Genomic DNA, 22,729 nt, shown 5'->3' with positions numbered 1-22,729 from the left:
CTAGAAGAGTGGTTAAACATTCCCATAGACACACTCCTAAACCTTGTGGACAGCCTTCCCAGAGGAGTTGAAGCTGTTATAGCTGCAAAAGGTGGGCCAACTCAATATTGAACGCTACGGACTAAGACTGGGATGCCATTGAAGTTCATGTGCATGTAAAGGCAGGTGTTCCAATACTTTTGGCAATAGAGTATAGCTCTGGGGAAAACTAGGGTTGCCACCTCATCCCTTTAAAACCAAACACAAATTAATTACACAGGTTCTGATGATAATTTAATGCAGATAAAGCACTCCGTGAGTTTAATTACCACCTTAATCAGCCACAGAACCTGTGGAATTGATAAGTGTTCAGTTTTAAAGGAATGAGGTGGTGACCCTAGGGAAAAATGGTTTTCAGATGCTAATCGTTTATTTTTTTTTGAATATTTTTAGGAATTTTATAAATATCTATCCTTGGATGAATAACTGTTTCAGCCTTAGTTAAGTTGTAATTGAAAGTGCCCTTTTTACCAAGTGTGGTCAGCTCAGGCACTGTACAGTACCTTCCATGTGTCCCGAAGGTCTGTGTTATGGTAAATTAGCTTTCCATTTTCATCTGCAGGGAACAGATCATTTCCAGGCTATAATATAAGGACAAAAAAAAAAAAAAATATATTAGATTTATTAGACTCCTTTAAAACGTGCAAAGGCCAGCTCCACCCCAGACCAATATTTCAATACTGCATAGCTGTTGTTCAACCATAAGCTTGATTTCTGCTGCCCAACTGCTGTGGCGGAATGGTCTTTGGGACGATCTCCCAGGATACAGAACAAACTTGTAGGACTCCCCTTATTGGGTTGAGTGGATGTCCTTAGTTTGGCTGCTAGGGATCAATCTAGGCTGAGCAAAGGAGTATAAAAACAGGGAAATTGCAAGGAGTTGTTGTTGTGAAGTAGTAACGAGCAGACAGAAAGGACAAGTGTTCATGATTTAGCACCGGTTCACACTGCTGCAACTTTTCATGTGACTTGCATAAAGTCGCATGACTAGTCAAAACACATTCATTTCAATAGGTGTCTTCTTAATCAATGTGACTCAAGTTGCAGCAAAAAAGAAAAAAGGTTCCTGCACTACTTTGCCGTACACTGCAATTTTAAATCACATAAATCACAAGCAAGACTCAAGCAGGGAAATGGCGCACAACTTTGGGGTTGCAGCAGTGTGAACTGAGCATTAGGCCTTTGTGGGAATCCAAGGACCTCACCTTCAGAGACCATGTAGTACACTGTGGGGTTTATTTAATAAAGCTGAGGAGTGCAAAATCAGGCTCACTTCTGCATAGAAACCTTCAGCTTCTAACCTCCGCTTGGTCAATTAAGCTTTGGCAATAAAACCTGGAAGTTGCTTCTATGCAGAAAGAGCCCTCAGCCCTGATGCAAGCAGTGGATTGGCTGTTAGGAGGAGTTATACAAAAATGAAATACAGTAAAGGGTGGGTGTTAGTCTTTAGAAATGGGCCTTTCTAGGCAGGCTGCATTTGCATAAAGACCATTCTAGATAATGGCCACTTATGATACTAAGCATCCATGACTGAAAGAAGACAAATCCTACAAAATTCCACCATGGCCAATCAGCTTAGTAGAGTCAATGTTGATGGAGAACGGTCTACATTGATTAGATTGAGGGTGTTTGCTTTGCGTTTTGTATTCAATTCAACCAGCTGAGGTGCGCTGAATGATCAACTGAATGATTTTGTTGCTATGGGTGTCAACGCCATAAGAGGAACCATTTCAGCATGCATTTCTGTTGGGTTTTCATGTCTGTTGTATGCACTTTCCAGGAAGAGAGGCAACTTCCTGTAACACAACTAATGTACGGTAAATTGCAAGCATCATGAAAAACACAGCAACATTGTAACTTTCTGAACCTTTATGAAAACTGTTCTGTGTTCCCCAGGATCTAGCTGGAATGAGTGCAACGTCTTCCTCACCAAGGCGCCACAGGTGGAAGATGGCTGCACCATCCAATCACAAGTCTAATTACATGGATCTGTGAATGGAGACACTACAAGCCCCATCTGCCACTGCAAACATTGCCACACTCGTTCATAGATTACTTCCTCCAGTCCCATAAAAGAAGATCTGTACTTCCATATGAACCCAGGCTGGAGGAATAGTCTGCAGGAGCCTGTGCATTTCAACCACAAAGCACTGATCACGGTTGAAATGCTTTGTAACCTCCAAAGCAAAAAACTAAGTAATTCACTTTTTTCTTTTTCAGTATGTGTGCACTTATTAATATAATAACAATGCTATGTATATGCCTTCAAGCTGTTTGCATGAACTTACCTTGAGCTCTATAGGGTTATGAATAATATATAGATCAATGTAATCCAGCTGGAGATCCTTCAGGGATTTTTCTATAGCTGGACGGACCTGGTCTGGTGCATGGAAGGTGGACCAAAGCTGCAATTTAGAGACTGATATATAACATGTACACATAACAGGATAATTAAATATTAAACAGCAACCCCCAGCCAGCAAGTAACATCAATGTACTGCTGTAAAAATATTTTTAGGAGACCCTTTCAATATCCCAGAAATGTACCTGACCTTCAACTCTCCAGCACCCCATCTTTTGTATGTTCTCTCCATTTCAGGGCTAAAGCATCCCATAAGACCCCTCGGCACTCATAACCTCCAGGTTCCTCTGACAATGCCGCACACTGTGGCTCCGTCCTCTGACCTCTATGTCACTACAGGACACAGCAGTGACCTTGGAGTCAGAGGAAGGAGCCAGAGCAAGCAGCAGGAAGGACACAGGCGCCCTGCATGACTGCAGAGCTGGAATGGAGGTGCAGTGAAGGTAGGAGACATGGATTGCTGCTGTGGTAAGTATAATACCTCTTATCTTGCAGGACATTTCAGGTACGATTTTGTTGAAAGATGTGCAGGGTTTTGATTACACTCAACAGTGAAATTCAGCAGGCAATGCTACTGGCGGTTGCAGGATCTACCGTAAGCTAAGTGGGTTCACGTGCATAAAGAAATTAAAGAGGAACTTTTCTCCCCCAGCATGTTTTCTTTTTACACCCCCCCCCCCCCCCCACATGCTGGGTACATACTGTAAGTTTTTTTTAATTTTTTTTCAAACCAGCAGACTGAACAGAAAATAAATATAAAGATCACTATACTAGCACAAGCGTTGTTAGTGTGGCAATTTTCACCGTTGAGATATTGTGTTCTGACAGGAGGACTGCCCCACCACCAGAACAGGTTCTCTTACACCTTCTCTCTGTTTTTCCTCGTATTCTATATATGGAGCGTCTTCAACCCAGTCATTGTAATGATGTCTAACATCATACTTCTTTCACTGAGTGAGGCACAGTGCCATCTGCAGGCTGAAGAAGTTGGTTGGTTCCCAATTGTTAGTCTGAGGCCAAGTGGAAGCACGATTTTAGAACTAGAAGCACACACAGGTGAGTGCTCCTAGTTCACAACTGCTGTGAATATTAACATTCTTACAGAATGAGAAGCTGTGCCGGAAAACGATAGAATGCAGGATGTGATTGTCTATTCTGAATAAAATACAGGAACTGACTTTCTTCTGAAAATACTAGTTGCCTGGCCATCTTTTGCCTTAATACTAATTTATTTATTTATTTCAGGTACTTCTATAGCGCTGTCAATTTATGCAGTGCTTTTACATATATATATATATATATATATATATTGTACATTCACATCAGTCTCTAACCCTCAAGGGGTTGTACAATCTAAGGTCCCTAACTTACAGTCATACATACACATACTAGGGACAATTTAGACAGGATCCAATTAACCTACCAGCATGTCTTTGGAGTGTCGGAGGAAACCAGAGCAAACCCATGCAGGCACAGGGAGAACATACAAACTCCAGACAGGTGGTGCTGTGGTTGGGATTTGAATCAATGACCCTAGTACTGCCAGGTGGAAGTGCTAACCACTAAGCCACTGTGTCACCCCTTTCTAAGACACTCATTCAAAAAAACACACTAGCGTTTCATTGCTTCTGATCTGCAAGCTTGTTCCAGGTCAATGGCTCAGAGTGTACCAAAATCATCCGATTAGCATAATAACCAGGAAAGTAGCATTTTCAGAAGACAAAATCAGCGTGGTTAGCTTCTATACTTCCTCAGCACATGTTCAAGCTCTGTCACAAGTAGCTGCATAAAAGTGGAATTCCACTGGAAGCAATATTGTAAGTTGATATACCTTTGAGGTGTAGAAAACATCTTCCCTCTTCACCGTTCCATCTGCGATCTTCTCTCTGATGGCTCGTCCAACCTCCACCTCATTGCCATATATCAAAGCACAGTCTATGTGCCTATAGCCAACTTCCAGGGCCACTTTCACACCTTCTTCTGCCAGAGTCTTGGGTACCTAACAACAACAGAATGACAGTGATAACTTACAGGGAAAGTACGGTGCTGATCAACTTTATTTTGCATTGTGTGGAAAGTTTACAATTAGTTGTTACATTACTGAAATATTTGTAATATTTCCAATTTAACTAAAATTAAAGACGCAAATGTAAAGAATGCATTTTAGTACTGAACCTAATAAATTAATAACATACTGTATACGTATATCTACACTTGTGTATATCTACATTGATATCTAAAACCAATCACTGATATCTCACATATGCCTTAACATGTTAATATAATTCAAAAAGTAGTTTTCAAACAGCTAAAGTCCAACTCCAGGAATTCAGACACTTTGTTGGCTTTATTATAATAATATATGATGATCTGGTGATCCTGCCATGAAGGTCTTGCTCAGAAACCATTACAGATCAAATGATGGAGTGTATGTAGACAGTAAGGCTGCATTCACACCTGAGAGATTTTCTGCTTGAACCTTGTAGCTCTGAAATGCTCAACAAGTCAAATCCCATTCATTTCAATGCCCCTGTTCACATATGAGTGTTCTGTCGCCTGAAGCAAAACACCTGTCACTCAGAAAAGTACACAAGCCTCTTTTTGGCAGATTCCAAAAATTTTTGGTCCCATAGACTTCTATAGAAATGCCTGAAAACCTGTGACTTGAGTGTTTTACAAGCGTTTTGTCGCCCATTTTCTGCTCAAACAGCAGCTCTCCACACTAATTTCCTCCCCCTCTCCTTCCGGTAGTGCTTTCTATTAGCTAAACAAAAATGCCTGAAGCTGTAAAACACTTGTAATGCACTTCTAAAACACTTATAATATACTTCTAAAAATGCTAAAAACCTCTCAAATAAAAACACCAGTAAATCGCTACACTCAAATGTGAATGCAGACTAAGAAGCTGAAAGAGGCTGGGGTTCTGGAACAGATAAGAAACAGGTCTGCCTGCTGTCTTCTGTTGTAGGAACCTGCTGGATTTAACTCTTTAGAGATCTGATGGCGTTTCCTTAAGCAAACATACAGCATACAGCTTTATTACTGCTGCCATTCGTCCCCATTTCCCAGGAGTGAGAGGTCTGTTTCCAGGAAACGGGCGTCAGCAGATTCATCCCTGGGAGCCACAGGGAAGTGTAAAGTTTGTAGTGCACAGGGTACGTCACACTGCCAAAGCAGCAACTTGCACTAGCAATTTCATACTGCCCTGCATGCACAGACTGCTCCAGCCACGCCGTTTTAAATTGGTGCTTGCAGTGTGAGTTGGAGCCTGCAAGCTCCAAACTTTACACTATCCTGGCTCCCAGGGATGATGCTCCAAACTGTAACTGTTGACCTCTAACCAACTGTGTTGCTTAATCCTGACCCTGAACTCTGTGCGTCACTTAATTCTGACCCCTAAATTCTGCATGTTGCCTAATCCAGGCATTACTGAATCCTGACCCCTGAACTCTGTGAATTACTTGATTCTGATCCCTGAACTTTGTGCATTACTTAATTCTGACCCGTGAACTCTGTGTGTAACTTAATCCTGATCCCTGAACTCTGTTTCTACTTTTTAATCCTGATCCATGAACTCTGTATGTTACTTTTTGATCCTGACCCGAAACTCAAGTGTTACTTAATCCTGACCCCTGCACTCTATGCATTACCTAATCCTGACCCCTGAACTCTGGGCCTTACTTAATCCTGACGCCTGAACTCTGTGCCTTACTTAATCCTGATCCCTGAACTCTGTTTCTACTTTTTAATCCTGAACCCTGAACTCTGTATGTTACTTTTTAATCCTGACCCCTGCACTTTATGAGTTACTTAATCCTGACCCTTGAACTCTGTGTGTTACTTAGTCCTGACCCCTGAACTCTGTATGTTACTTTTTAATCCTGACCCCTGAACTCTATATGATATTTTTTTATCCTGACCTTAAACTCTGTGTGTAATTTAATCCTCACCCCTGAACTCTGTGTTACTAGATACTATTATTATTATTATAATACAGGATTTATATAGCGCCGACATTTTGCTCAGCGCTTTACAATATAATGGGAGACAATACAGCCGCAATACAGTTCAATACAAGAGGGTTAGGAGGGTCATGCTCCTTGGAGCTTACAATCTAAGAGGGAGGGGCTAGTGGTACAAAAGGTAATAACTGTGGGGGATGGACTGGTAGGAGGAATAGAAGATTCCATTATTAGCTGAGGGCAGGATAGGCTTCCCTGAAGAGATAGGTTTTCAGAGATCACCTAAAAGTGAGCAGAGTAGGTGATAGTCTGATAAATTGGGGTAGAGAGTTCCAGAGGATGGGGAAGCTCTGGAGAAGTCCTGGAGAGGAGCATGGGAGGAGGAGACAAGGGAGCTAGAGAGCAGGAGGTCGTGCAAGGCACAGAGAGTACGGTTTGGGTGATATTTGGAGACAAGATTGGTGATGTAATTTGGGCAGAGTTATAAAAGGCTTTATATGCTATTGTTAATGTTTTGAATTGTATCCGTTGCACAATGGGAAGCACAATGGGAAGCCAGTGGCGGGGTTGGCAGAGAGGGGTGGCAGATATAGAATGGTTAGTAAGGTGGATGAGTCTGGCAGCAGCATTCATGACAGACTGAAGAGGGGATTAGGTAGGCCAATGAGAAGGGTGTTACAATAGTCAAGGCGGGAGATAACAAAGGAGTGAATAAGTTGCTTAGTAGTTTTGGAGGTTAAGAACGGGCGTATCTTGGAGATGTTGCAGAGGTTAAGTCTAGAAGATTTGGATTGGGACTGAAAGGACAGATGGGAGTCTAGGATTACACCTAGCACCCTGGCATGAGGGGTGGGACTGATGGTTGTGTTATTGATCTTGATGGAGAAGTCAGGGGAGGGGGCACGGGCTGGAGGGAACAGTAAAAGCTCAGTTTTGGAAAGATTGAGTTTGAGGAAGTGGAGTGACATCCATGCCGATATGTCACTTAGTAAGTTAGTAATGCGAGAGGAGACTGAAGGGGTGAGGTGAGGAGTAGAAAGATAGATTTGTGTGTCATCGGCATAGAGACGGTACTTAAAGCCATGGGAGTTTATCAAGTGACCAAGGGAGGAGGTGTATGTAGATGGAGAAGAGAAGGGGTCCAAGGACAGAACCTTGAGGGACCTCTACAGAAAGAGGGAGTGGAGTGGAGGAGGCAGAGTTATAGGTAATGCTGAAGGAGCGCTGCGATAGGTAGGAGGAGAACCAGAAGAGAGCAGAGTCTCAGATGAAAAGAGAGTGGAGTTTTTTGAGTCAACAGTATCAAAAACCGCAGAGAAAGCAAGTAGTAAGAGTACGGAGTAGTGGCCATTGGATTTAGCAGTTAGTAGATCATTAGTGAGTTTTAGTAGGTGGTGTGTAGTGTATGAAAGCCAGATTGTAAATGGTCAAGAAGGCTGTTGTCAGTGAGGTAGGAGCTCAGGTGATTGTAGACTAAGCGTTCTAAGAGTTTCGAGGTAAATGGGAGCAGGGAGATGGGTCTTAAGTTGTTCAGGTTAGTGGGGTCAAGGGAGGGCTTTTTAAGTATGGAAGTAATGTGTGCATGCTTTAGAGGGGTGGGGAAGGCACCATTCAAGAGGGAGAGATTGAAGATGTGAGTGAATGAGCATAGGATAGAAGAAAATGGTGACTGTAGTAGTTGTGAAGGGACAGGATCCAGGGAGACGGGCTTCTGAGAAAACCTTATTGACCTCTTTGGTAGTAGCAAGGTCAAAAGAGGAGAGTGTTGAGGGAGGTTTAATATAAGGTAAGCTATGCGGGATGGATGTCTGTGCCCTGGAGATGCCCCTATGAATGTCATCAATCTTGTTTTTGAAATGATTTGCAATCTCGTAAGCAGTGAGTTACTGGGTGAAAGTGGAAGTGGAGAAAGTAGAGTTAAAAGTAGAGAAGAGACGACGAGGACTGGATGACAAGCTATTGATGAGAGTGACAAAGTAGGCTTGTTTGGCAGCATGGAGGGAGGAATTGTATGTTAAGAAAGCAGATTTATATTAGGTGAAAGCTTGCTGAGATTTGGTTTTAAGGCACGATCGCTCCAGCGCACAACTATGTTGCTTAAGATTTCTGGTGTCGTCAGTCTGCCACGGTTTAATGGTTGGGGCCTGATGCTTTGTGTAGTTAGAGGACCAAGTGAGTCTAATGTGGATGAAAGTGAACTGTTGTAGCCACCAGTGGCCAGGTCAGAGCAGGACAGGGGAGAGATTCTGTCATAGAGGAGGTCAGTTGCAGAGTGGAAAAGAGAAGGGTTAAAGTTGTGAAGGTTTCTGCGGGTGATTGTTTGCTGCTTGGAGGGATAAGTGTTTGAAGATGAGGACACTGTGAACGTGATGAGATTGTGATCAAAGAGAGGAAAAGGGGTGTTTGTGAGGTTGTAGGGAGTGCAATGATGGGTGAAAAAAAGGTCTAAAGTATTTCCATCAGAGTGAGTGGAGGACTGTGTCCATTGTGTTAAGGCAAAAGATGAGGTTATGTTGAAGAGTTGGGATGTAGCTGGGTTGTTCACATTAATTGGGATGTTAAAATCTCCAAGAATGATAGTGGGTATTTCAGAGGAGAGAAAGTAGGGTAGCCAGGCAGAGAAGTTATCAAGAAAGCACCGGTCCAGGAGGCTGGTAGATCATTGCAATCCTCAGAGAAATGAGAGAAAACAGCCGAATGCAGTGAGTCTCAAAAGAAGAAAAGGATAGAGAGGGAGGGTTATGAAGAACGTGAAAGGTGTTCAGTGGGGATAGAAGCAAACAAACTCCACCACCTTTCTGATCACTGGGTCTGGGAGAGTGGGTCCAGAGAAGGCCTCCAAAGGAAAGTGCTGTGGGAGAAGCAGAATCTGCTGCTTGAAGCCAGGTTTCTGTAATTGCTAGCAGGTTAAGGGAGCAGGAGACAAAAAGGTCATGGACAGAGATGAGCTTATTACAGACAGAGCGGGTATTCCAGAGTGCGCATGAAAAAGGGAGGGTGGTTTTTAGGAGCACGGGGATTGATATTAAGTTAGGCGGATTGCGGCTATTCCCGGAGGAAGAAGGGTGCCTGGTGTGGGGGTGAGATACTGGAGGATCAGGGTTTGGGGAGAACCCCAGAGGTTAGGTGAAGAAGGAGGGTGAGGAAAGTAAGGTGGGAGCAGTATGTATATGAGTGCACATGCCTTCCTGTCCTGGTGTTTGGGTCAGCAGGTGAGTAAACTATCAGCCAGAGGTGATGAGAGCAGTAGTAGGGAGATGGTAGCAGTGAGGGTGAGATGTACAGTATAAGTTTTGGGGTGGAGCAGAGGGGTAAAGAAAGGAGATTTTGGGAACACAGGACAGTATTATGAAAAGGAGGAGTGGGGGCATATTAAAAGGTAGATGGAGTGGCATTCAGACTTGTAGGACATGTTTCCCAGGGTGTTTGCTTGCAGTCCATCCAGTGTGCAGTAGAGTTCTTTGTTGTAACTTCCTGCTGCTTGAGTTATCCTGCTTTAGTTAAACTGCTGTGTCCAACTGCTGCTTCACACTCCAGCATAAACCGCACTCAGGCAGAAAACTGCACCCCCATCTACGACCATGCCCCCCCATCTGTGGACGGGGTCAGATAGATTCTGACCCCTAATTTCTGTGTGTTACTTAATTCAGACCCCTGAACTCTGTGTGTTACTTGATCCTGACCCCTGAACTCTGTATGTTACTTTTTAATCTAGAGCTGGGGGGGGGGGGGGCTATATCCGAGAGGGAATTGGACACCCTGAGATTTCACCTAAGGATCCAGTCCGCATTTCACTTGAAGGCATCTGGAGAAAACTGAGTGGGCACAGTTTCTCACCTGGCCTCATGAGTACTGCTTTGCCTGCAAGATCCTAGTAACTAAGTACTATTGGGATTGCTGGGCCTCCTGAGAGGTACATACTGACCAGTCACCTGTAGTTTGGTGGAAAGCTGTGAACTTTGAGCTAAGTATTTCCTCTCCTGAGAGGTACACAAATTAGTCTCCTCTAGTTTCTCATGGGCTGACTGTTCCTTAAAGCTGAGTCAAGTAGTTCCCCTCTTGAGGAGTACATACTTCTGGCCGCTATTAGTCTCTCATGGGAAGATTGTGTTCTGAGCTAAGTAGAAGAACTGTCCTTAAAGTCTGCAACATAGAGAAGAGTGTTTCTGTTAGTTGTCCTGCAGTATCCCATACTATCCTACACCCCAACCAAGTAATTCAACAATAAAATCACAAAAAGACATCCCCTAGACCCCTTTCTGTGTCCGTGTACCTGGTCTGTGCTCTGCGTTTGTTGACAGCTTCCACACTTGTGAGGGAGAACTGTGGTCATCTTCATTGTCTGTGCTGCTACTGTCAGAAGGAGTATAGTGACTGTGCTTTAATCATCATCAACCCTCTTGGGGGTAGTGCTACAATTATTATTATTATTATACAGTATTTATATAGCGCCAACAGTTTGCTCAGCGCTGTACATTATAAGTTACTTAGTTGTATTTAAAAAATCCACTTTAAATATTTTGCAGTTTGCAGACTTAGGCCTCGTACACATGATGAGAATATCAGACAAATTATCTTTTTTTTTTGCTAGCTAGTCTCATATTGAAAATAAATAGGTTACTGGAGTTACATAAATTCTCGTATGACAGAATGCAACATCAGAAGTGATGTATTGTATTGTTATGTATTCTTTCATTTTCGAGCATGCGCGGTCTTAGTCATTCCTTTTTTTTTTTTCCGGATGAATACTGTACTGATTAAATGAAAAGTGTTCAGTTTGGTATCATACCAGAAAAATGTAATGCCTGTCCCTTCGAATAAGTTGTCATGAACTGTCGTGATCTGCTCTCCAAAGCTGTGTACTAATGGTCAGATTATAGGATGATCACTCTGAAAGCAGTATTTTTCATACAATTTTCCTATCGTGTGTACTAGGTTTTACCTGAGTTTTAAATCAGTTTGTTTGTCACTGTTTATTATGTGCTCATATCATTATTTTCTGTATGTAATGGGACGATTTTTTGAGATGCAAGTGGGTAGAGGTTGCTTATGTAAATGTCTGTGGAAAAGCTCCAATACAATAACCACAATCACACACTTGGGACCTAACTGCAATCCGTATATGGTAAAGAGGGGAAATAAAGCATTCCTGAGACACAGGTCTATGTGGGATCCAATCAGGCATTGGCACTATGAATTTCCATTAACCCCTGGTATACAAGTATTACTGCAAAGCTATAAAGTTGAAAAAAAAGGAGAAAAGCTCAGCGCTGTCCACAAATTCTATTCTAATTAATACATTATTTTCTAATTCTTCTGAACCAGTAAAAGAAAAAACAGAAACCCTCAAGAGGTAGCAGCAAGGGATTTTTTAGTCGTGTTTTGAAATTTTTGATACTATGCATGCCAATTAAAACGCCTATCACGATAAGATTGTTTATTGATGTGTTTTGCGTGCATTTTTTTATGCATTTGTGTCATGTTAAATAACGTTTTCCAGGTGCCTTCTCTTTGTTGGTTTTGTATTGTATGTATTCTTGCAATATCATCTTTGCTAGAAACGTGTTCAAAACATACAGTATCTCATAAGCGCTGTAAATGCCATAGGGGTGGTTGTGGTGCGTTTGCAATGCATTTACATTGACACGAATGGAGGCGCTTGGGGAGTGGAAGAGCCAGCTAAACACTGCATGTTGGAAAGGTTTGGGCAGTGGAAAAGCCAGCCGAAAGCTACTAGTTGGATACATTTGGGGAACAGCAGAGCCAGCTGAACGCCACATGTCGGATAAGTTTGGGGAGCAGAAGAGACAGCTAATGCTACATGTCAGATAAGTTTGGGGAGAAGAAGAGCCAGCCAATGCTACATGTCGGATAAGTTTGGGGAGAAGAAGAGCCAGCCAATGCTACATGTCAGATAAGTTTAGGGAGAAGAAGAGCCAGCCAATGCTACATGTCGGATAAGTTTGGGGAGAAGAAGAGCCAGCCAATGCTACATGTCGGATAAGTTTGGGGAGAAGAAGAGCCAGCCAATGCTACATGTCGGATAAGTTTGGGGAGAAGAAGAGCCAGCCAATGCTACATGTCGGATAAGTTTGGGGGGAAGAAGAGCCAGCCAATGCTACATGTCAGATAAGTTTGGGGAGAAGAAGAACCAGCCAATGCTACATGTCGGATAAGTTTGGGGAGCAGAAGAGCCAGCCAATGCTACATGTCGGATAAGTTTGGGGATCAGAAGAGCCAGCCAATGATACATGTCAGATAAGTTTGGGGAGCAGAAGAGCCAGCCAATGCAACATTTCAGATAAGTCTGGGGAGAAGAAGAGCCAGCCAATGCTACACATTGGATAAATTTGGAAAGAGGAAGAGCCAGCCAATGCTACATGTCAGAAAAGTTTGGGGAGAAGAAGAGCCAGCCAATGCTACATGTCAGATAAGTTTGGGGAACAGAAGAGCCAGCCAATGCTACATGTCGGATAAGTTTGGGGAACAGAAGAGCCAGCCAATGCTACATGTCGGATAAGTCTGGGGAACAGAAGAGCCAGCCAATGCTACATGTCGGATAAGTTTGGGGAGAAGAAGAGCCAGCCAATGCTACATGTCGGATAAGTTTGGGGGGAAGAAGAGCCAGCCAATGCTACATGTCGGATAAGTTTGGGGAGCAGAAGAGCCAGCCAATGATACATGTCAGATAAGTTTGGGGAACAGAAGAGCCAGCTGCACGCTACGTGTCGGATAAGTTTGGGGAGCAGAAGAGCCAGCCAATGCAACATTTCAGATAAGTCTGGGGAGAAGAAGAGCCAGCCAATGCTACACATTGCATAAATTTGGAAAGAGGAAGAGCCAGCCAATGCTACATGTCAGAAAAGTTTGGTGAGAAGAAGAGCCAGCCAATGCTACATGTTGGATAAGTTTGGGGAACAGAAGAGCCAGCCAATGCTACATGTCGGATAAGTTTGGGGAGCGGAAAAGCAAACCAAATGCTGTCGGATAAGTTGTGGCATGATGCAATACAAACACGACCATATGAAAAACAGCGTCCTCTGCAATCCACATACATGACACAGAGCATAAACAGGCCTTTGCGCGACTTCAAAAATGCAGATGAAATGCCTGCTTTTGACGCTAATGTAAACTTAGCCTAAGACAGTATAAATCACATACTGTATACTGCAGTATGCCAGTGGCATTAACACAGCAGTCTTTGTTTTTTCTGGGTACTCAATGTAACAGTTTTATTACCCTTTGACCCTGTCAGAAGATCTGTTTTTTCCTTTTCCTGTAACAAAGTGACAGACGTGTTCATTCAGCAGTAAAATCACATAGCAGAATTTTCACACTATGAAAAGGTAATGTAATTCTAGATGAACTTGTAGTTTTGAAAAGACTTTAAAGTGAAGTTCCACCTGAAAAAAAAAAGTCAGTAGCTACAAAAACTAGCTGCTGACTTTTAAAATACAGACACTTACCTGTCCCTCAGTCCAGCGGTGTCCTCACCATGGCTGGTTTCACCGGCCGTCTTCTCTCCTTGGTGCCGGCATCTCCAGTGTGGGCATCCGGCTGTGACAGCTTGCGGCTTCACAGCCAGGTTCCCACTGCGCATGCGCAAGAAGTTCTGCACTTTGTGAAAAGCCTGTAGTCTTCTGGGACCTGTCACGTGTCCCAGAAAAGTACAGGGAGGGAGGGTAGGAGGACAACTTCTGCTTCCGATCGCCTAGCGGAAGTGGGAGTGGGTATCTGTCAAATTTGGGTATCCACTCCCCAAAGGTGCCAATCCTTAATGGGGAGCGGAGGACAAAGGCTTAAAGTGGAGCTTCCCCTTTTGCGTGGAGCTCTGCTGTAAGAGACAGATGATTTATTATTTGTATTTTCCCCAGCCCCTGCAACTGTCGCTGTTGCATCATACGACCTGTTAAACTGGTCATACATTATACAATTTTCTTATTCATTTTCCTTTAGATTTACTGTACCTTCAACTATGTAGTGCAAGAGCCTGCCTGATTACATACAAATTGAAAGTGTTTAGGTTTGACCCCGTATTATATGGTTTTGGTAAATCTAAAGGAACATTGTGCAAGAAACTTGTATAATGTAGGGCCAGCCTTAGAGGGTGTGGAACTACAATCAGGATCATTAGGTAATTAACTATGTTGCAGGTGGAAACTGCTATGTAATGCTAGTGTCAGAATTCATCAAATACTGTATATCATTTTTTGTTTTGCCCATAGTTCTGCTTTAACCACTAGCCTACAGGGCACTTATACCCCCTTCCTGCCTATGCCAATTTCCAGCTTCCAGCGCTGTCACACTTTGAATGACAATTGCGCGGTCATGCAACACTGTACCCATATGAAATTTTTATAATTTTTTTGAAACAGATAGAGCTTTCTTTTGGTGGTATTTAATCACCTCTGGGATTTTTATTTTTTCTTAAACAAACCAAAAACCACTGAAAATCTTGAAAAAAAAAAGTTTTTTTTTTAGTTTTTGTTATACAATTTTGTAAATAAGTAATTTTTCTCCTTCACTGATGTGCATTAATAAGGCTGCAGTGATGGGCACTGATAGGTAGCACTGATAGGCGGCACTGACTGGCACTGTTAGGCGGCACTGACTGGCACTGATAGGTGGGACTGACTGGCACTGATAGGCGGCATTGACTGGCACTGATGCGCACTGATAGGCGACACTGACTGGAACTGATAGGTGGCACTGATTGGCAGCACTGATAGGTGGCACTGATTGGCATTGATAGGTGGCACTGACTGGCACTGGTAGGCGGCACTGACTGGCACTGATAGGCGGCACTGACTGGCACTGATAGGCGGCACTGACTGGCACTGGTGCACACTGATAGACGACACTGACTGGCACTGATAGGTGGCACTGACTGGCACTGTTAGGCGGCACTGACTGGCACTCATAGGCGGCACTGACTGGCACTGATGCGCACTGATAGGCGACACTGACTGGCACTGATAGGTGGCACTGATTGGCAGCACTGATAGATGGTACTGATTGGCATTGATAGGGGGCACTGACTGGCACTGATGGGTGACATTGAAAGGCAGCTCAGATGGGCATTGATATGTGGCATTGATGTGCACTGGTATACACTGATATGTGGCATTGATGTGGCACTGATGGGCACTGGCATGTGGCACTGATGGGCACTGGCACGTGGCACTGATGAGCACTGACAGGTGGCACTTCTGGGGCCACACTGATCATCAGGGCACACTGATCATCAGTGCCCTGATGAGCAGTGTACATGTCCCCTCTGCGGATAGCCGATTATCGGCTCTCCTCTCCTCTCGAGCTGTCAGCGTGACAGCTCAAGAGGAGAGAAATACCAATAACCGGCATTTCCGTGTTTACATGTGATCAGCTGTGATTGGACACAGCTGATCACATGACCGAGCCGACATCTTCGGCTCTTTCCGTGATCCCTGAGCCCCGTGAGTAGGCACTACTGTGTCACACATTTCACAAGGGCTGCCTTCTGAACTACAGAGGAGCTGAGAGGAGGAGTTTCAGGAGGGGGAGTCAGGACAGGAATGACTACTTGCAGGCAGCGAGTTACCATGGGATATGTAGTCCTTAGAAATGGAAAGTAAACAGCAGAGGAGAAGCTGCAAAGCATGCTTGGAATCCAGGAAGTTGTGGAAAGAGATGCCTGTGACGGACGCGGCGTCAGACCCCCAGCCCTTCTCACCAACTTGTGACCGAAGGACTAGCCAATCTAAAATCGCGCTGTCACGTGCGTAACAATGCCACGCTCAGCTGCACCCTGCACAAAGATTTTCCAGCTAATGGACCACAATCTATGTGCCACAGCCTGAGAGCGATTGTTACTGGGTCAGGTTAATTATGCAATTAACCTTTCACACTGCCACCAGCACCTTTTTGTACAGAGTAGGAGGAAACTCGCCAATATTAGCAATAACACTATGATGTTTGAATAAGCATCTGGATACACACTGTCACCGCAGGTAGATGTATACAGAAGTTTTAAAACACACAGTAGTACTCTTCAGAGACAGGGATTCTTAGCTTACATTAAAGAGCTTTAGAAACAGTTCAACACTTTTCAGATAATAGGATTTATTACTAAAAAGGTCAAAATGGTCCAATAAAAATATTTACAGAAAAAGATGTAGCCAATATATATATATAAATACAGAGAGCAATAACACAGCAGAGAGATAACAGAAAGAAGTTTAGAGAGGTAGAATACTTGCCGTCAGCCTTGGTTTAAGCAGATTCAAAGGCACCCTGAACAAAAGGGTGCCTTTTCTCCCAAAGTTGGTTCCTGATGTTAAAAAGGGAGATCTCTTCATCTTACTTCTCCAAGCATAACAGCCTTTTTCTAGAAACCCAGCAGGGTGTCTCCTTAAAGTAGAGAACCAATCGCCTCATTTGGGGAGGGGTGTTTTAGGCAGGGAACTCCGGCTATAAACCAAGTTTATATCATGGTCAATAACCTTCCCTAGGTACGTGTAGCATCCTATCCACTGACAGGATAATATGCAGAACGATATTCTGAACGTTCAGACATTACATATGACATATGACATATCTGCTGTGACGGTTAAGAAGATATCACTTTCTGCTCTCGGGTAGATGTAATCTAGGGGTGTAAGGTATCAGGTGACTTGTATTAAAATGACCTCTCTGAATATATGTCTTGTTTCATTGTATGTATTACCTACGAGAAATTACGAAATTGTATGAAAAAGTGTTTTCACATGGGATATATGTTTTACTGCTATCCTGGAATGCTTTTGAAGTCCAGTGACTGACGGGTTTATAGTTTTATGATCAGCTTCAGAGCAAGAGTGGGACAGACACCCTAGCATCAGCTAACTGAGTTTACAATCATCAAGGGTATACAGCCGTGCCCTGTGCACTCCTGAACTCAGCACACAAGGACCACGTGTCACTCAACAGAGAGGGAGGGGGGAGCTGATTTGGAGTGAGAAATGATACAAGATGGAGGGTCTTTACCAAAATGGATGTTCACGTCCATATCTGTAAGTACAACTGTTGCAATGACCAGCAGACTGACAGCATTCACAACATTATTCTGGATTGTTAATAATAACTAATGTTTGTTTGGTTATTAGAAATAGTTTGTCTCATCCATGTAACTGAGATAATCTGCATGAAAGCTCTGTCTGATGAAAAATGACAGACTTACTGGCAGGATTATCAGGTGAAAAATAGAAGAAAGAAAGCCTAAAAAGAAAACTAATGCAGCCATCACATGTAAGGCCTCATGTACACATGAACTCCCCTAGACATTTAGCTCTCCTGGCAGCAGAAAAACACTAAACACGTGAAAAACGAGTGTAAACGCAGTACCACATTTAGCGCTTGAACATTTATTTATTTGATAGGCTACAATATTTTCAATTGACATGAATAAACACCCAAGCACTAAATGCGGCTACTGTTCAGATGTGTTTACAAGCGTTTTCCAGCGTTTAGCATTTTTTGGCCAAAATGTTAGTTTCCTGAACGTAGAAGAATAACATTCAGAAGAGGAAAGTTTAACTTCCCCTAAACTCTGCTGCTCCTGAACTACATGTACATTAAGCTCCCTTGGACACCAAGCTCTCCTGGCAGTTGAAAAATGCTAACCGTGACAAAAACGTGTGTAAACGCGGTATTGTGTTTAGCCACATTTAGCACGTGGAAGTTTATTCATTTATTTGGCCAGAGCACTTCCCATTGAAATGAATAAACGCCCAAGCACTAAATGCGGCTAGCGCTTAGCTGCATTCACAAATGTATTTGGCACGATTTGCATTTTTTGGACAAAATGTTCCTCTGCTGAACGTGATTCTTCTGCGATCAGGAGTGGGATATTTATCTGCCCCTAAATACTACTGCTAATAAACTCTGATAAAAGCCTATGTGTACATAGACACACAGACTTTTATTGAGTTGAGTGCAGGTACTTTGGCAATAAAAATGCCAAAAGCTCCTAAACTCATGTTTAGAAGCAGCAGTGTACATGACGCCATAGAATGTGTAAATTGCAATATAATAAATGTTTGCTTTTAGGTGTAATACCGCTTTAAAACAATATTTCATGAACATTATCAGTAACTGAAAACTGTAGTGCCCTTTTGCTCTTCCTTATCTGCATAACTCTAGCTGTAGCATATTATCCACCCTTTAAGAATCTGCCGATTAAAATGAGATGGCTCCATACTAGATTTGCCCACAAGCACCCAGGAGTCTCTAAACAGCCCAAGAACTGAGATGGCAGCATGCTTCTTGAGCCGCAGAGAGTCTTATAACTCCTCTCAGGTTCCCTGTACTCTCTACCCTTTCACCAGAAAGCCCTAACCTTCCTAGGAAATTACCCATGAGGGCTTTGTGTGAAATTATTTGTAGTCTCTCACCTCCTGTGGAGCATACGTGCCAAAGCCAACGACTGGCATCTTGTTGCCATCATTCAACAAGACATAGGAACGTTCCTTAAGTGCCATCTCCCTCCTGCGATATGTCAGCAGCCAACTGCGCTCTATGCAGTGGAGCCTTCACTGTTTACTCATTGTAAAGCTTCCTCTCAGTCCCTCCTTCTTTAGCATACCTTTTAGCCAACCATAACAAATATGAGTCGGGGACGGATCTTTTCCAGCTGTAATCTCCGTTTTTCAGGATAACACCACACCCAGGGCCAGAAGCAAAAAGCTTCAACTTTTTTGCTAAATCATTGCAAGCAAGTGAAAGTAAATGATGATGCACTATGACATTTATTCTCCTCGTGATTTCTGGCAGGTATCTCTTTTAGGAGTACTCCGGCCAACTAACAAAAAGAAAATGTTTGAACTATAATTTATTATTTTGCATATTATCATTATTATTATTTTCAAGATTTAAATATTGCATTGGAACATTTTCACATCTACAACAAGGATTGTATTATCACTGGTTTATTTTTTAGCTCTACACTTTTTTATGTATGTTTTGTAAATTCTTTGAATGAGAATTTAGTGTTGGCAGCTTGTGATTTATTTGAACCAGTGCAGATTTTTATGGTTTCTTCAAATAAAAAGAATATGTAAACGTTTCGTTTAAAACAGCTAAATAGATTCCAGGTGCATCCAAAGAAAAGATGTGCAAAGTCAAAGGGCTCATTGGCCCAATGCAGTCCCCACACATAGACAAGGCAATTTGCCTAATGTCCTTTTGCTTCAGTTCACACCAACATTCTGCATTGCAGTGCACTGAAACAAATAGGACATTTTTTCTGCATTTTAGAGCAGCACACGCCACTGCGCTGAATTGAATAGAAGATGAAAAAAATGATAAAAAAGCAAGTACTTTGCAGGGTACAGCAGTGCCTGTGTACAGCGCATGTAAGGGCAACTTACTGCATGTCTGCTGGTGTGAATGAGTTGGATTTCATAAGAAAGCAGCTACAGTCTGAGTAAAAAAGAATGCCCCCTACCAGCATGCTGCAAAGAGGTCTTGCTCTTAATGGGGAAGCAGTGGTCTCTCTGCAAAGGTCTAATACACCCCTGCAGGGTTGGACCTATACTTCTCCAACCAGCAGTGAAAATTAGATTTGCCCTATTAACTATTTCAGACATTTTGAGAGAAATTTAAGAAAGTCCAATTTTAGTAGCAGCCAAGAGGAACCAATCATATTTCAGTTTAATGCAAGCAGAATAGCTCATACATTGTATGATAATTTTTGGTCTTCCAAGACAGAACATGACAAGCTTAGATACACTGGATCAGCACTAAAATATTCCTGAAACAATTTGAATATGGTGGCATCCAAGACAAAACATATCAATCGGCTGAGCATGGCCAATGTTAGGTGTTTGCATTGAAAACCCAGGACCCAGTTATCCCCTTCTCCTTCTTTCCTTGAAGTGAAGAAATTAAATCAAGTTGGGCAACTAACATCATACATCTGTGGGTACCTGTACCAAGTGTTGCACATGGCCATTGCTCTTTGAACTTTGTTATAGAACAATCCCTTGGGTGTTGTAATGCTTGCCAATTTTTCAGAATCATAGAGAGCATAAGCAAATATTTGTTGAACAATTGGTTTCCAATAATTTATCTTATCTGCCTTCTTCTCTGATAGGTCTGACATACTATGCTGGGGTAGAGCTTGCTGCCTAACATATCCCACCCACTTATACATGCCGTTGGAATGAGATAATCAATGTTATTCACTTTACTGGCCAGTGGTCTTAATAATATGGATGATTGGTGTATATCACCGCCACGTTTGTCCACTCCTTATTACTGTACTTATCAATTCCTGCTATTTCTGAACCCACGTACTAACAAAACTGCAGAATATTGGGACATGTCCCTTCATATAAATCTCACTCATATTACCTCCCTTACACTTCTGCTTCTCCTAACTTCTGGACATATATCCCCAAATCCTGGCTCTCCAGCACTTAATTTTGACCAACACACCTGGCATTCCCCATCCTCTGGAATCAGGTGTAATCCACACAATCTAGATGCTATTCCTCTTCTTCCCAGAACCAGCCCCCCTTCTCATGTGCCCCTTGGATTGACTGCTCTGTCTGTAGCAAACTCACCTCTGTCCATGACCCTTTTATCACTAACTCCTGTAACCTCCCTGGCTGTATTCCCGAGTGTAGCTCAGGCTTCACTTATTTATTTATTTATTTCAGGTACTTATATAGCGCTGTCAATTTATGCAGCGCTTTACACATATATATTGAACATTCACATCAGTCCCTAACCCTCAAGGGGTGTACAATCTAAGGTCCCTAACTTACATTCATACATATACATATTAGGGCCAATTTAGACAGGATCCAATTGACCTACCAACATGTCTTTGGAGTGTGGGAGGAAACCGGAGCACCCGAAGAAAACCCACGCAAGCACAGGGAGAACATGCAAACTCCATGCAGGAGGCACCATGGTTGGGAATCGAACCCATGACCCATTTTTACTGCAAGGCAGACGTGCTAACCACTAAGCCACTGTGCTGCCCACTTACCTTGACCTGCGCTCCCACGATGTTCCCCCTGCAGTGTCCCTGCAATGTCCTCCGGCAGATGCCAGCATCTGTCTTCCAGGTTCCGTTCCCTGCGACGTTGGGACGTACGGGGGACGGAACTGGCGGGAAATTTGAAAGTTATAAAAGTGACATTCACTAAATTCACTAAAATTGCATAGTAAAACATTACTGTACCAAACCATTTCACATACATTTTGTCCCTAGTGCTTTGTCCTGTGCCCTGCCTGCATTTTTACTGTTCTTTCTGCCTGGAAACTGAGAAATGTCCATGACGTCTAAAAAGCGCCCCTTTAGGTCAAAAGCGGTTTTAGACCAGCTAGAGAACAGCAAGGTAAATCAGAACCACTTGCAGAATTGAGTGATAATGATTCGTGGGGAAATTCGTCATCAGACACTGAAAACGATTTTGCGACTTTGCTCAGCGATGTGCCAACTTGGCGCTCTATTTCAAATTTCAGTGTTTTTGGTTTGATTATATTATTTAATTAAATGTATTATTATTATATTATTATTATTTTTTTGATTATTTATTAAATTATAATTTATGATTTCGTGCTTCAAATTTTATCATACCCGGGATGTTTACTAGACTCTTGTTCGGACAGATTTCAGTGAGTTATTCCTAAAAATTACAGGCCTACAATAAAAAAAATACGTATTTCCATGCAAAAAAATGTACCGCTTTGAGCTCAGAAACATGGACATAATCAGACTGCTAGGGAGGCTACGGCACGCTAAAGTCTCTCAGGCATTATTATTGTATGTAGTTTCAGCATGACTTTAATACTAGTTAGAATGCAATAAAGCAGAACCCCATCATTTAAGCACCCCCTGTTACCTACCTTCCCCCAACCCTAAAGTCCTCCCAGTTTATTTTTGTTTTTTTTCTTTAATTAAAAAAAGGTGTACATACTTTTTTATTCGTTATCCAGTTGGTCAGGTTATGTAATGAAACTTCACCTTCTAGCAAATATCTATATATCTTGCGAGCCAAGCTGTATCTACTTAATATCCACCCTAAAACACAAATCTGGACAGAATATGTCCTTGATATTACTGGATCGCAAACACTCAACACATAACTACCACTGTGTACATAAATTATTTCACCATAGTGTGCTGCGCTCCTTATTAATTAATATCTCTTTAAATACGTATAATCCCAAAATAAATAATCATGTATTTCCTAGTGATCAAATATACAAAAAATATATAAACATGAATTCATACCTTTACCCAAAATTCATATATAATAATAACTTAATATATAAAACATATTATTAATCATTATCCGTGATTATATAATTAATTAATTATATAATCACGGATAAT

At 42.4% G+C, this 22,729-nt stretch overlaps 1 protein-coding gene across 1 annotated transcript in view; it reads right to left on the bottom strand.

Moving 5' to 3' along the window:
- Window positions 1-18,930, bottom strand: part of LOC149449344 (aldo-keto reductase family 1 member C3-like) — a 34,510-nt gene extending 15,580 nt beyond the window's left edge. The window contains exons 1-4 of the mRNA XM_089693374.1: window positions 18,774-18,930; window positions 4,233-4,400; window positions 2,328-2,444; window positions 543-620 (exon numbers count right to left, since the gene is read on the bottom strand). Coding sequence (XP_089549500.1) covers window positions 543-620; window positions 2,328-2,444; window positions 4,233-4,400; window positions 18,774-18,860 — 450 coding nt within the window. The 5' untranslated portion in view covers window positions 18,861-18,930. The remainder of the gene's footprint in view (window positions 1-542; window positions 621-2,327; window positions 2,445-4,232; window positions 4,401-18,773) is intronic.
- Between the last annotated feature and the right edge of the window lie 3,799 nt (window positions 18,931-22,729).

The sequence above is a fragment of the Staurois parvus genome, unplaced genomic scaffold (assembly GCF_062004578.1).
Source record: "Staurois parvus isolate SC_StPar_1 unplaced genomic scaffold, SC_StPar_1.0 ptg000629l, whole genome shotgun sequence".
Taxonomy (NCBI): Eukaryota; Metazoa; Chordata; class Amphibia; order Anura; family Ranidae; genus Staurois; species Staurois parvus.
This window is presented reverse-complemented; position numbering and strand designations above follow the sequence as displayed.